Here is a 15209-nt window from a genome sequence, read left to right on the forward strand (position 1 = left end):
GCTTGTTGCCATTGACAACTAATGTCTCATGGGATCATATGGCGGCCATCTTGGATTTCAGGTGTAAAAAATTGCCAAAATGACACTTTCGCATATATGCGCATAGATTGAGAACCAGACAACATTCAGAAGGCAAATAAACACTTTTTATATGATTGAAACATGCTGAATACGATTAGATAATAATAATGACGTAACGTCTTCTCATTTTTGTGAAATGATGGGAAAACAAGGAAAATTTCAGTTTTTTTCCCCTAAAAAATCGATAAATGTCATAATTGTTATCAAAAGTAAAAAAATTGATGGACAAATCACCTTGTAACAGTCATTTCCAATTGAACCAACCCATGTGTAAACATATGTGTACTATAAAAGATATATCGCATCAATGAGGTCGGAAAAAGAGAGGGACCCCCCCCCCCCCCTTTAAAATTTATCAAAAAATGACCAAAATGACACATTCGTATATACGCGCATAGATAGAGAACCAGACAACACACAGAGGCAAATAAACACATTTTTAAATATGATTGAAACGTGCTGAATACGATTAAATCATAATAATGACGTTACGTTTTCTCATGTTTGTGAAATGACAGGAAAACAATGAAATGGTCAGGTTTTTTTCCCTAAAATATCGATAAATGTCATAAATTACATCACAAGTGAAACAATTGATAAACAAAACACCTTGTACCAGTCATTTCGAATTGCACTTACCCTTGTGTAAACATATGCGTATTTCAAAAGGATTTTATGTTTTTTTAGCAGAAGAATCGTGGACATCCCCCTCCCAACACTACTCATAGAGAAAAAAATCTCATAATTATTATTACATAAATTACATATTTCCTGATTTATGATTCAGACAGTTCCAAACTATAATTACATTTTTAACAGCCAGGGTCATGTAAGGATGTGCCAGGTTTATTGGTGGAGGAAAGGCGGAGTTCCTGGAGAGAAAAAAAACCACCGCCAGCAGTCAATACCTGGCAACTGCCCCTGTAGATTATAACAAGCTACCAAGAGGTGGAGGGTTTGTGGTAATATGTCGAGACATCATACCACTCGGCCATCGCGGCCCCAATTACAACTAGAACGTGCTATCCACTAGAATCCACTCTCTTTTAGTGAACAACTTGAAACATAATTTTTCATAAATTTTTGGCTCGTGCCAGAGCGAAACGTATCACTGTGTTCGAATTATTATCCTTGATTTTTTTTGTCCTGAAGACACGATGGTATGGCACAGCTCATTACCACAAGACTAAATTCTTTCGGTATCACGACTGTAACTTTTGCTTTCATCAAACTGCTGCAGGTTGGCGTAGGATTTCATCATTCAGGAAAATAAATGTACACATCTATTTCGACGATTCCCTCATACTCCGCCGAGTCTAGGAATCGTTGGAGCGATGACAAATGACATTTTAGGGGGCTTACCTCGACGGCCATTGCCAGTCGGGAGAGTGGTCTGGGGATCAGGTCTCCGAGCACATCAACGTGATGGAGATAAGGCTGTTCGGTTGGCTCTGCAGGCTTCTCGGAAGATTCTACATTCCAAGATGGTTTGTGTGACTACAGACAACTCTACAGTTGTCGCGTATTTGGAGAGAAAGGGCGGGGGTCAAAGTCCCACGTCCTTTGTGCCCTCGTCATTCGTGTTCTTCTTTTCTGTCAGAAAATGCGGTTGACTCTCTTAGTCAAGCATCTTCCAGACAGGTTGAATGTTCTGGCGGATACTCTTTCCAGGCGCCACAAGCCGGTTGTGACAGAAAGGCAGCTAAATCTCTCAATCTTCGAGGACATTTGCTAGGTGTTGAACAGACCTCATATAGACCTGTTCGCCAGTAATTGTCCGCTTTTGTCTCTCCGGTGCCAGACCAAATGACTTGGGTTGTGGACGCTCTATATCTAGATTGGGAGGGGATACATGCTTATGCATTCCCTCCATTCAACATGGTGGGCAGGGTTCTAATAGAAGTTTCGGAAGCATCATTTTTCCCTCCTTCTGATAGTGCCCCTGTGACCGAGACAATCCTGGTTTCCGGAGCTCTTGTCGTTTCTGTTGGTGGATATTCCTCCGGTTTTCCCACTCCGAACCAATCTCCTGCGCCAGCCTCGGTCCCGGAAGATCCATTCAAGAGCGTGGAAGCTATCTCAGAAACCTCGCTCAGTCAGGCTTTTCTTAAGACGTGTCAGCTCGCATCGCCCGATCAATAAGTCTTCCTCACCTGCCATCTAACAGTCATGGAAGATCGTCTGTGATTGGTGTATCGACAGGAAGATTGATCAGGTCAAGGCCTCTGCCCAGCTGATTGCGGATTCCCTTCTCTATTTGTTTAGGGAACACAAACTTGCCTCTAGTACTATTGCAGGCTATCGCATGGCTATTTCCAGTGTATTGTATTCTCATGGTAGACCAGAGTTAGGGTCTTCCAACTCTTTGTCTGCCTCAATTAGGTGGTTCAGTCTGGACAGGCCTAGGGTACGACAGTTAGCTCCACAGTGGAATCAAGCACTTGTGTTACTGAAAGGGGCTCCTTAAGAGCCTTTGGTGTCGGTCTCCATTAAGGTTTTTACTTTTGACTTCCTGCTTGCTTTTGCCTCAGGCCGTAGGAGAAGTGATATCCATCTATTCACTTTTCGTGCTTAGTTTGGCCAGATATAGCTCTGTTACCCTACTCACTGGTCCTGCTTTTTTGGCTGCTTTGTCCCAGTCGGACGCTTAGGTTTTCCCTTGATAAAACAAGGGGGCGATGTACTATTCTTGTCCATTAAACAGGGTCAGCAGGATTTCTCCTCCCAGTACATCTCCAGATGGATATATCAGTTGATCAGGATTGCTTATGAGCAGTCTAATTATCAATCTGGGGCGACATGCAAGGAGTTGGCCCATGAGGTTAGAGCTCTTGCGGCTTCTTTAGCTCTCCATAATGGGTCCTGGTTCCAGGACATCATGTCTGCTGCCTTTTGGCGTGGTCAGACTACTTTCAATGACTTTTACCTACGGTCCATGTCCTCTCATTCTAATTGACTGTTATCCTAGAATCCCGTTGTGGCGGCCCAGTCTGTGACTGTTCCTCCTCAGCAGATATTATATGTATTTGTAGTTTTTAACTTATGCGAGCAGGCATCACAATGGTACACCTTTTTCATGGGGAGGTATATTCAAAATTGAAGGAGAATAATTCGAACCCAGTTGTTTTCACTAAAAAGAAATAAATTATTAAGGTTATTGGGAACTGCCTGAATTATAGATAAAACATATGAACTAGCCTTTGGATGTTTACTGGATCCGGGAAATTCATTTTTTTTAAACTATTTTTTACTCATACTATATATCTTTTTATAGAAAACATGTGTTTACACAAGGGTTAGTGCAATTCGAAATGACTGTTACAAGGTGTTTTGTCCATCAATGGTTTTACTTGTGATGTAAATTATGACATTTATCGATTTTGTAGGGAAAAAAGCTGAAAATTACATTGTTTTCCCGTCATTTCACAAAAATGAGACGTAACGTCATTAATATGATTTAACCAGCATGTTTCAATCATATCAAAAAATGTGTTTATTTGCCTCTGAATGTTGTCTGGTTAACTATCTATGCGCATACATGCGAATGTGTCATTTTGGCCATTTTTTGATAATTTTTTATGGGAGGGGCCTCTATTTTTCGACCTCATTGATGCGACCTATCTTTTATAGTACACATATGTTTACACAAGGGTTGGTTCAAATCGAAATGACTGTTACAAGGTGATTTGCCCAGCAATTTTTTACTTGTGATAAAAATTATGACATTTATCGATTTTTTAGGGAAAAAACCCCTGAAAGTTTCCTTGTTTTCCCGTCATTTCACAAAAATGAGAAGACGTAACGTCATTATTATGATTTAATCGTATTCAGCACGTTTCAATCATATCAAAAAATATGTTTATTTGCCTCTGAATGTTGTCTGGTTCTCTATCTATGCGCATATATGTGAATGTGTCATTTTGGCCATTTTTGATACCTGAAATCCAAGATGGCCGCCATATGACCCCCATGGGACATTATTTGTCAATGGCAACAAGCATAAAATGAAACTAGACATCATACCGGTCCTAAAAAACCATGTTTCGAAAAACTGCCAGAGGGGTGCATGGGAACCTATTTCTCCTCCCCCCTCTATAGTACGTTAAGCCTAATCAGACATGATATTTTGGTTAAATCAGATAGCAAGATATACTATGCATGTGCATTCAAAGAAAGATAACTCGTGAAGTTTTGTTCAATGAACGAATGACATTTCTCCTGGAGTGATAACTTATTTACGTATTCCGCTATACCTATGCTATTAGGCTATTTAATGGACCCAATCTTAAACAATATAGACAGATTAAGCAGATTATTTATTACGACTCATTGTATAGTTAAAGTGATAATATCTAAAGGCAAACCTCCTTTGGTTACTGAATGCCCCACATGCAGTCGCTTCTAACGATAACGCAGCAGTTAGCGGATTATTATCAGAGTGCTTTGGAAGACATTATGTAACACTAGCCCACCCCTTTATTTTTGTGAGTTCGTTGATTAGATTGACGTCATATTAAGTCATCTGTCTTTTAAGGACGGTTGCTTTTGTACGCAATTTGCTGCGTATGTGCATTGCTTTAGGTATTTCACTGAAGTATGCAGCCATAGACACAAACAAGAGATCCCAGAGGTATATCGGCGCCCACCAAAGAATGATTTATGTCTGACATTGGAAAAAATTTTCTCTGCTTTTCAAACTTATTCAAACATACTCTATATAAAAATTGAGACAGATCGCTTCAGTACTTTCTGAGAAATAGCGATAATAAACTTCAACTGTCAAAATTTAAGATGGCGGCCTAGCGGCCATCTTGTTCACCGATTGGTTAAAAAATGCAATATGCAAGACTAAAGCCCTAGAGAAACTTGCACATGAAATTTGAGACGGATCCCTTCAATCCTTTCTAAGAAATAGCGGTAACAAACTTTAACTATCAAAATCCAAGATGGTGGCTGATCGGCCATCTTGTTGACTGATCTGTCCCAAATTGCAACATGCACAGCAACTGTCCAGGGGAAACCTACATATGAAATTTGAAAAAAAAATCCGTCAGCACTTTCTGAGAAATAGAGGTAACAAATTTTAGCTACCAAAATCCAAGATGGCAGCCGGTCGGCCATCTTGTTGACTGATCGGTCCCAAAATGCAATATGTACAACAAGGACTCTAGGAGAACCTACATATGAAATCTGAGAAGAACCCCTTCAGTTCTTCCTAAGAAATAGCGGTAACAAACTTTAACTATCAAAATCCAAGATGGTGGCTGATCGGCCATCTTGTTGACTGATCTGTCCCAAATTGCAACATGCACAACAACTGTCCAAGGGAAACCTACATATGAAATTTGAAAAAAAAAATCCGTCAGCACTTTCTGAGAAATAGGGGTAACAAATTTTAGCTACCAAAATCCAAGATGGCAGCCGGTCGGCCATCTTGTTGACTGATCGGTCCCAAAATGCAATATGTACAACAAGGACTCTAGGAGAACCTACATATGAAATCTGAGAAGAACCCCTTCAGTTCTTTCTGAGAAATAGCGGTAACAAATTTTAAATACCAAAATCCAAAATGACTGCCTGGCAGCCATCTTGTTGACCGATTGGTCCCAAAACGCAATATGCACAACTAGAGCCCTAGGGAAACGTACATACATATTAAATTTGAAAAAGATCCCTTTGATACTTTCTGAGAAATAATGGTCACATGAATTGTTAACGGGCGGAAGGACGGACGGATGACGGACCACGGACGAAAAGCGATTTGAATAGCCCACCATCTGTTGACATGTCGTCCACATCTTTTATAATATGACATTGACAGGAGCAGAAATTATTACTTTTATAGACTATGGTGCGTTTTATAGACTATTAGCAGACAAGACCAAGAGCGATCAATCCATTGCCAAAGTGAGGCTGTGTCTTGGGAGACGTTACGATGAATAGACAAGATAGATCCCAAATACAGGCATTTTATGATCAATGTACAGATCCTACTTGCATGTCACCCCTTTATGCCGCACTTTACAAATAAGTAGTGAACAAAGAATACCTCTTTTGATGTGACTAGGACACATCACCTGAATGTTCATAGCAGCTTAACAGTCGTAAAAGAAATGTCAGGAAGAAGAAAAGAACAACAGGAAAGACATCATCTCAAATTTAGTCGCCTTTTATGACAATGCACTGGGGGAACAGGAACGCATTACCTTCAATGTAGATGAAACGGAGACCGAAATATTTTTTACACCCTTATCATTGTTCACAGACACACAGCTAGATTTCATTTCTCATTGTTTAAGTCATATTCGTAGACGATGTGTTAAATTGACAGAAAGAATAAATTATTATGGAGCATTAAGCTAAAATTGTATGAAATCAGAACAGAGTAGAAATAGTTTTTCCAATTTTATGTTCCAATGACGACATAGAAGTACAACACGAACATACCAGTCTCTAACAACACGTTATTACCGCAATCAGCATATGACAGAAGACCAACCTTTGCTGTTTGTACGTTAATCACAGTCAATCAGCAAATCACATGACTGTCTCGGAATAAAACCAGAAAAGATAACTCGTACATAATGTGTTTTGACGACGTTTTCTCTGCATTGGGAAAATGAACATCATAAATATTTGATTCGTTTTAACCAGCCTCACCCGATTATCATTTGAGGGGTTTTACCGAACTAAAAACATATGGACATTTAGTTTGGTAAGTGTATGAATACTGAGTTGAAGTTTGTTTTATGTGTGTTTGTTTTGAGAGTCTTGCATAGATCAAATAAAGAATCCATACCTACAATAATACAAGGCAATAGTTCATCCCATATGGCCAAAGAATGCCAACAAGAAGTACAAGAAGCTTTAAAACAATGACTAAGTGTGTTTAATACAAGGAACATAACCCAGTTTTTCTCCATCGCCACTCATTTCGAGATCAATGGTCCACTTTGAATTAAAATAAAAACAACTTCTTTATAAAGCGAAAACATATGATTCAAAAAGTAGTCGCTTTTTATGATTAACATATTAATCGACAGCAGGATAATCCAATAAGCGACGTTATTTTGCAACGTTATTTTTGTTAACTCTTAAGCAACTCTTTCTACCGTAAGTTTCCTGATATTGGCCGACTTTTTTACATTGACTAGATTAAGTGTAACATTGCTATATATAACCCATATTCACTTTGCCAAACCACATAAGGATCATGTGTGCTTTTCTATTACAGTCATTGAAGTTTAAACCCGAACTTCAGTGTTATGATTTTGTGGCGACAGATAATCCGCCTAATCCACAATTATTACATTTCACGTTATAGTTTCATAACCCATATTAGACAGGCTTTATATTTTGAAAAAATTGTGATTGCAATCCTATTACATTGGCCGCTTTCGTCACTATAATAGGTAGTTAACAGGTACATACCCCGCAGCCATATGTAGACCTAGATGATCTAGATCGACCAAACACAGTAGGACCTGCTGTTTCGTACAGACTTCCAATATACATTAATCAATGGAGCACTAATATACCTGTAATATTAATCAGGGTGAGCCTGTTTTGCAGTGTCGGGTTCCAAAATGCCGCCCATCTATTATGTATAAAGGCATACTGGTTTCAATTTCGAAAACTTATTTGGTGACCTATCTAAGCTGTATATATTAGGTTTGCGCTGTGACTGCGCGGGACACTAACAGATTCGAACACCTGAGATTTTAGAGGTTTATACATAGACCTGTAATCAAGGAGGTTGGGTAGGTATTGTTTTATTGTCTTAATCATCATAAACTATGTCGTAATGAGTGATGCTAATTGCTGTTTTAAGTCTTAATGTAAAAATTTTCTTTCCAGATTTTTTTTCTAAATTAATATTTGTAAAAATGTTGATTCGTAAACAATTTTGTATAACGTTGATATAGTGAAGCACCATGTACCGTAATAAACCACATTTTAATTAAACCCTATCGATGGCTACTTTTGTTGATTTGAAAAATATCATTTTCGATGTGTCATTGACATTTCAAACATCATTAGGCAGACAAATGTTCACATTAAGTCCTTTGTCCGATCGGAATTATAGTTTTTCGCATTTGTTATTAAATAGAAATATGTCGTCTGGGAACAATTCAAATACTATAATATAAATAAATAAGAAATATATCACGCTATGTTGGACCGCATAATTTGCTGAGTAAGGGAAAATAGATATTGACACGGCTAACGAAGATGGCAGGCCATGCATAGCTATTTAGTATTATATTATGGTCACGTTGACAGGTACACGTCACGGATGACTAGCACGGATGATGACATGCAACCGGTCTCTGATGAGGCTGTCGATGTACCCGCTGATCCTGGCATCACACCAGCAGCTGAATCAGAAATAACCGCCGAAGGAAAGACTGCAGGTAAGTTGTCATTATATGTATATACGAAACTTATTACATTTGAAGAATTAAAAATGCAGTGATTCTATTTCATAAGACCACCACTTGTCTGTTTGGTTGATCTGTTCCTTCATTAGCACAATTCTAAATAATCACTGACCAGGTTGCTTCACGATCTCAATTAATTCACACAAAAATGTGGTACGCACTCACCAAATTCTGTCGTGCTTAAATAACTTGACGTGTTATGGAACTCGAATATGAGACAGATTTTGTAGTCTATGGATTTTCGCATGCGAAGAGCAAGATAATTTGGTAAATCATCAAAACCAGGTGATGGACAGTTTGATACAAAATCATTGGATTGTATGACTGTGGAAGAAGGCAAACAATCACATGTACATAAAGATACGTCGTCGAACAAATGACTTTTACTGTGGTTGAAGGGGAACACTCACAAAGAGGGGTTGACGTCCAAAAATCGTTCTGGCTATGGCGACGGAAACAATTACGTAGAGACCTCGTCCAAATAGATCTGTGGACAAGGGAAAACAAATACAAAGAGGCCTTACCAATTCAATGTTCATGAACAAAATCTTACATAAGCCTTGAAATAAACCGTAAAAACAATGTTCTTCGCATTCAGTTACTTACCCATGGAAGTGCTAACTCTTCTACTTTTAATTTCGTATAATGTAAATGGTAGAATGGGCAAAGATATTTGTATACAAGTTTGTATTTTATGTAACGATACTGTTGCACAAACAGTGATTATTTCTTGTTCTGGTTTTTTGATGACTACTACGATGTGAACATTGTCACCTTCATCAGACAAATCGATGAAGATAATATTGTTTACATCGTACTAGTCATCGAATGTCACACATAAATATTCACAGGTTGTTTAACAAATATCATCAAATAAACCATACCTCCCAACCTGACGGAAATGCTTAGAACTAATTCTTTGTAGATTTGGAAGTCAGAACCAAGTTGCCTTCCCTGCAGTGAGACACTGATAGCTTCAATCATTTCGCTTCTTTGGTGTCAACATCCTGATTTGCATTGTCACGCAAGTGGAATGAATCTAAATTCCAAAACACTACCTAATACACAACAGTAGATTAACCAAGCGCTAATTTTATTCATGAAAGGGAACGTTTCGCCGGCAGCTCTAAATAATTAATCTATGTGTCAATCAATACTGGGTCGACATCATTTTAGTGTTTATCGCCTACTTATGTATTGCGGACAATCCTGGAACCGCAGGCACCCGTCTCTATTAACTAACATCAACTCTGTGATCGGCGACTGTCGGATCCACGATGGACATTTTAACGATGACCTACACTTCTATCCCAAGTGAAGTTAGGTGGGAAAGTCACCAACGAGGTAGGAAGCGAGCTAGGGGACACTGCAATCCTATTTTGTCACCGGATACAAGGGTTACAGAGTATACCGAGATATTTCAATAACCATAAAATGTTTTTTATTGCTGATATTTTTATTGTCATTATGTTGCACATTATTAGATGTATTTTGGATGAACATTTTTTGTTAATAAATTTTAATATCGCGTCAAACTTTTTGCTGTCTCTTCATGGTTGTTAACCATTTTATTGTCAACAAGGGAGTTCAATCACATTCCAATGATAATCCAGTCATGCAAACCCAACACACCGTTGTATTTATAAAGTTAAGCATTGGAAATAAGTTGACATACACTACTGTACTTACTTTCTCTATCCTACTAATGTAAATCATTCAAGATCATTTTGTGATATGATGATGTTACAACGTTTGATTAACTTACCTTTCATCGATTATATATGATTATATGATTAAGATTAAGTTGACATTGTTTACTCAACGGATGGCGTGTCTGGATGTTTTATGTTCTGTTTATATGCTCTATATCCATTGCATGAAACAATAACATTTCACTATTGTTCTGTCTCTGACTGCATCAATTTGTTTTCGCGTCGTTTTGCTAAATTGAACAACAGTCAGGCCGTCCTATATATATCAAAGCTTGTCCGGCGGCTGAATGTTGAAAATTGATATTAGTTTTCAATATCAGTAGAGCGTTGATAACACAAATATATCTACTTACATTGATTAGCATATGATCGATTTTGTAACCCAATATTATAGCATTCAGAGATTTGAAATAGTGTACCCTTTCATATCCTAATACATGCAATGCAATTAAAACATTGAGTTTTTGCTCACCTTCATATTCCATAGTTACCGGTATGCGACAAATACCATCGGTACAAAAAATATATGGAAGCGTAGCAAAGGTGTTATCATTTTATGTTACTAAATACAGTTTTATTTGTTTCAGACATGGAGGAGTTGATCAGACGATGTAATCAGTCCATCATTGATTCCCAGAAGGCCCTCACCAAGTATGACGCTGTGCAGGAGGAGATTCAGGGGGCAAGGTCGAGCGTTATTGGAGGCATCTCCCGTCTACAGCGACCATCAAGACGATGGAGGAGAGCAAGAGACGATTGTACGTAATAATACACCAATAAATCTTAACATTTATAGTGCACGGAGGACTAGATGAGAAAATAACAAAAATAAAAATTTTTGATATATCAGTTAAGTTTCATTAGCATGATGTTAATATCTTTAAAAGGATAGCCATATTTAGAAAGGGAGTATTGAAAACGCTCATTTTATGCAAAGTTCCACTGTCACCTTCATTAAACAAATTAGTCAAAAATCAATTTGATAAACTGTGAACTATTGGATTAAAAGGGGCGGGTGTACAACTTATATAATTCCGTCTGTTACTCGCATCTTGTGTTTTAATCGGTCTTGCAATTTCCATTGCTGTCCACAGACACAGATGGCAGCTTATATGGCACCGTTATTGAGGCAACTAGGAAGTCAGCGCCTATAGCACATAGTACGCCGAACAAGCCCGAGAGAGAGTTGAGTCCTGTAGGCCGAGCTCAGATCCGGGGAATCAAAGAAAGCAGTCCTATAGAAAAGGTGCTGTCCAAAAGAGATGCCAGAGAAATGAGTCCTTTGGCGAAGGCTAGGGCAAAGCTGGACAGAGAATCTAGCCCGATGGCAAGAACACGTGCTAAACAGGAAAGGGAATCTAGCCCCATGACAAGAGTGATCATCAGGAAAGACAGAGAACCGAGTCCATTAGCAAAAGCGATGATGAGGAAGGAGAGAGAACAAAGTCCAATGGCGAGAACTAGAATTGGAAGAGAAAGCAGTACAACAAAGCAGTACATTGTACCACCTATCGTTCTTAGTCGTGGGCTAGCTGCGAGGCTGGATCAGCAAAGTAGTTCGTTCGACGATGAGAATACTGGAGAAACCGAGGAAGATACTACTGATGCAAAACTGGAGCAATTTGCAGATGAAACAACAACATCGGCAGAAGACCCTTCGAAAAAGCCCAGGTCATCGTATGCGCAGATCGTTATGCCGGAGTCAAAAGCATCACTGCAGGAACGGTTACGACAGTACCGCATGGCACAGATTCAAGCAGATGAAATCGGTATTCCGTTATCACTTCAAGAAAAGCTTCGTTACCGAATGTCTCTGTTAGGAGATGATGATATTCTCATGCCGTCTTCATTGACGCTAAAGGAAAGGCTACGGTACAGAATGTCCCTTATTGAAGACGACCTCGACGACGAAGTTTGGGAACGTATAGCAGCTCGTCTTACACAAAACAAAGATTCTGATATCGCCATCCCAATATCTACAATGAACGGGGAGACACTTTACTACAGGGTCTCAGCTACGGATGCGGAAATCCCCAGAGGGCTGTTCCATCACGCGGCGAGGAACGGTGATCTCGCTCTCGTTCAAACTCTTGTTATGGATGGAGTCGACGTCAATGACGTAGATGGCGAAGGGATGACAGCGTTACATCATGCAGTGTTAAAATCCCAAGTTGCTGTGGCAAAATTTCTGCTTTCGTTAAAACCAATAATCGTCAACATGACCGACGTACAGGGAAAATCCCCCCTTCATTACGCCGTGGAGAATGGTCACACTCCTGTCCTCGTCTCACTCTTGTCACGTGGTGCGTTTCCTAACAGCACAGATAATCAAAAACAGACGCCACTCCACAAGGCCTGCCGGGATGGGAAACACAACATTGTCGATATCCTTCTCGAGAACGGGGCTTCCCTTTTCGCTTTCGACGACGCAATGAAAGCCCCGTTGCATTATGCAGTTGAGAACAACCACCCAGCTTGTGTGACAACTCTAGTCAAGAAGAGTGCACCCATCAACAACAGCGATGGGGACCAACGCACTCCGTTACATTATGCGGCTCAACTAGGATTCTTTTTGATAGCAGATATCTTATTGGCCAATGGAGCGTTGGCAGATGCACTTGATAAGGATATGAAAACAGCTCTTTTCATTGCTGTGGAGAGCGATTTCATATCCATGACCCGGACCCTCATCTCGTATAATGCATCAGTGAATACGGCCGACGTGGAGCGTCTAACACCTCTTCACATCGCATCAGTCAATGGCAATACCGACCTGGTGGTTCTACTCTTACAACACGGGGCTAGAGTCGATGCCCTAGACTGTGCAAACAGAACACCAATCAGTTACGCAGTGGAGAATAACGAGATAGAAGTAGTCCAACTCCTGTTACAACATGACGCTAGCGTTACCATCGTTGATGTACAGAAGATGACACCTCTTCATTATTCAGCAGAAATTGGAAATGAATTCCTGGTTCATCTACTAGCGGATCACGAATTAAAGCACTCCTCGACCGACGCGACATACAAACGCCTTTTAGATGTCGCTTTCAAACACCAGAACGAACTGCTAGGAAGTATGACTATGACCCACGCTTTGAAAGGTTATAGCGAAATCATCCAACAAGACAACCAGACTCTGAGGACCAAAGCGGAAGCAACTGAGATGATGAAGTCGTTGTTGGGTATGGTCTGTAGGCACTTCAGTCACTATCATGGAGAGAAGCTCGTGCGGGTGTGGCCTGGATACAAGGAACTGTCCGCAGACAGTCCAATGATCGTGGTCAATGTATCGAACCTACCGAAAGTAAAACCAAACGTCTTCATGGGACTTCCGATCGTGTACAGGTTGTACGGTTTAGTCAGCGACGAATCCATTGTCCTTAGTTATTCCAAGCCGGAAATAGACAAACTCACAGATCCTTTAGAAATAATGGCTATACAACGCATCATAAACAGGAATATCGCCCGTCTGAAACTAAATCACACTAACCTTGTGAAGGTCAGTGCTAGTGCGGTTCGGTCCTTGCAAAATGGTTCCTTATTGGCGAAAGAAGCTTGCATTGTCTTGTATTGCAGAAGTAAGGGCATAATACCGTTCGGAGAGAAACCGTTCCCAAAATTTATCGAAGACGCCCCAGTAGATGTTCGGGAAGGATTAGGAGGCGATACAGAAGGTTTGGATAATCGGATGAGCACCAACAAAGTCTCCAGAGAAACTACAGACGGATCAAGAAGCAGCGAAGACTGTAGTCGAAAAAAGCTTGAATTCTAATTAATGTTATTCTAATTAATGTTACAAAAAAATGTTACATTCGGAAACAAATGCTATAAGTTCACGTCTGATACGGACTTTGGTGGTTTGTTATATACAGACACTGTTTTTTTGGTATTTCATCTCGCGTTAGAAAATGATGTTAATATATATCACGTTACGGCAGGCGTAACAGAAGGAACTTTCTTACTTTTTCACACGTGTTATAGAACAATACGGCAATCACTGATTTCAACCCACAAAATGACTGTGATAAATGTTTTGTATTGTTATCTGTAACTTATTATATACAGCACGCACCGGTATTCATCGTTACTTAAAGCTTGTTATTCATTTACTTTTGTTCTGTTGTTTCTACCACTATGTTATGTTTTAATTATATTTCTATTTTAATAAATCCACATTTAAACTTACAGGTCTTGTGTTAGCTGATTAATTTACGCCATGCATCGTAGAGAACAGGGACTTGTACTTGAGGACTTTTAAACAATCTCCCAGAAAACAGATGTAATCCTTATCAATTAAAGTTTTAACAGAAAAAGGAGACATTTTACAGACCTAGCATGTATTGAACAGAAATCTTGCAAACCACTCGATGAAAAACTAAAATGAACCCCAACATAAACGGTATTTGTTATGTGTATAGCAAGTAAAGTAACTGAAATCATGCCTAGGTTCTTGAAAATAATAAATGAATGAATTTATGATAAGTTTTGTACTGATTCAAGAAACAAACCATATGTTGTAAATGATTCACTTCACCTAGGGATGGACAGGTATACAGAACACGACTGCTTCTGTGCTATACATCATGCTGATCAGTCGGGGGACTAATAAAACGAGGAGTTAATTACAATATATGGCGTCTATTGAACACTTTCACTTTTTAGAGGTCAGAATGTTAATGATTTGTAATCTAAGGTTGTTACACAATCGATTTGGACCATAGGACACCAGTGGGAAAAATATTTTTGTTAGTAGCTTATCTTATTTAATTTATTGATTTTTTTTAACATTTCGTCAACATGATCAGTAATGTTGACAGTCTTATTATTGTAATAGATGTAGTTTTATTTGGGATTGACTCATTAGTTTGATATGTAGTTTTATTTGGGACTGACTCATTAGTTTGATATGTAGTTTTATTTGGGATTGACTCATTAGTTTGATATGTAGTTTTATTTGGGATTGACTCATTAG

General features: G+C 39.1%; 1 protein-coding gene across 1 annotated transcript; it reads left to right on the forward strand.

The window, feature by feature from the left end:
* The first annotated feature begins 7584 nt into the window (after positions 1-7584).
* LOC138318772 (uncharacterized) lies at positions 7585-14009 on the forward strand. Its single transcript, XM_069261461.1, has 4 exons — positions 7585-7841; positions 8365-8495; positions 10822-10992; positions 11329-14009. The coding sequence occupies exons 2-4, from the start codon at positions 8378-8380 to the stop codon at positions 14007-14009; spliced, it is 2970 nt and encodes a 989-aa protein (XP_069117562.1). The 5' UTR covers positions 7585-7841; positions 8365-8377.
* Positions 14010-15209: the final 1200 nt, after the last annotated feature.

Source organism: Argopecten irradians, chromosome 3 (genome assembly GCF_041381155.1).
Source record: "Argopecten irradians isolate NY chromosome 3, Ai_NY, whole genome shotgun sequence".
Classification (NCBI taxonomy): Eukaryota; Metazoa; Mollusca; class Bivalvia; order Pectinida; family Pectinidae; genus Argopecten; species Argopecten irradians.

Excerpts from the sequence above, each read along its gene's own strand:
- LOC138318772 (XM_069261461.1), top strand. The coding sequence starts at position 8,378 with ATGACTAGCACGGATGATGACATGCAACCGGTCTCTGATGAGGCTGTC. Across the intron at positions 8,496-10,821 it reads CGCCGAAGGAAAGACTGCAG|ACATGGAGGAGTTGATCAGA; the intron begins GTAAGTTGTCAT and ends TATTTGTTTCAG. Across the intron at positions 10,993-11,328 it reads GAGGAGAGCAAGAGACGATT|ACACAGATGGCAGCTTATAT; the intron begins GTACGTAATAAT and ends TGCTGTCCACAG.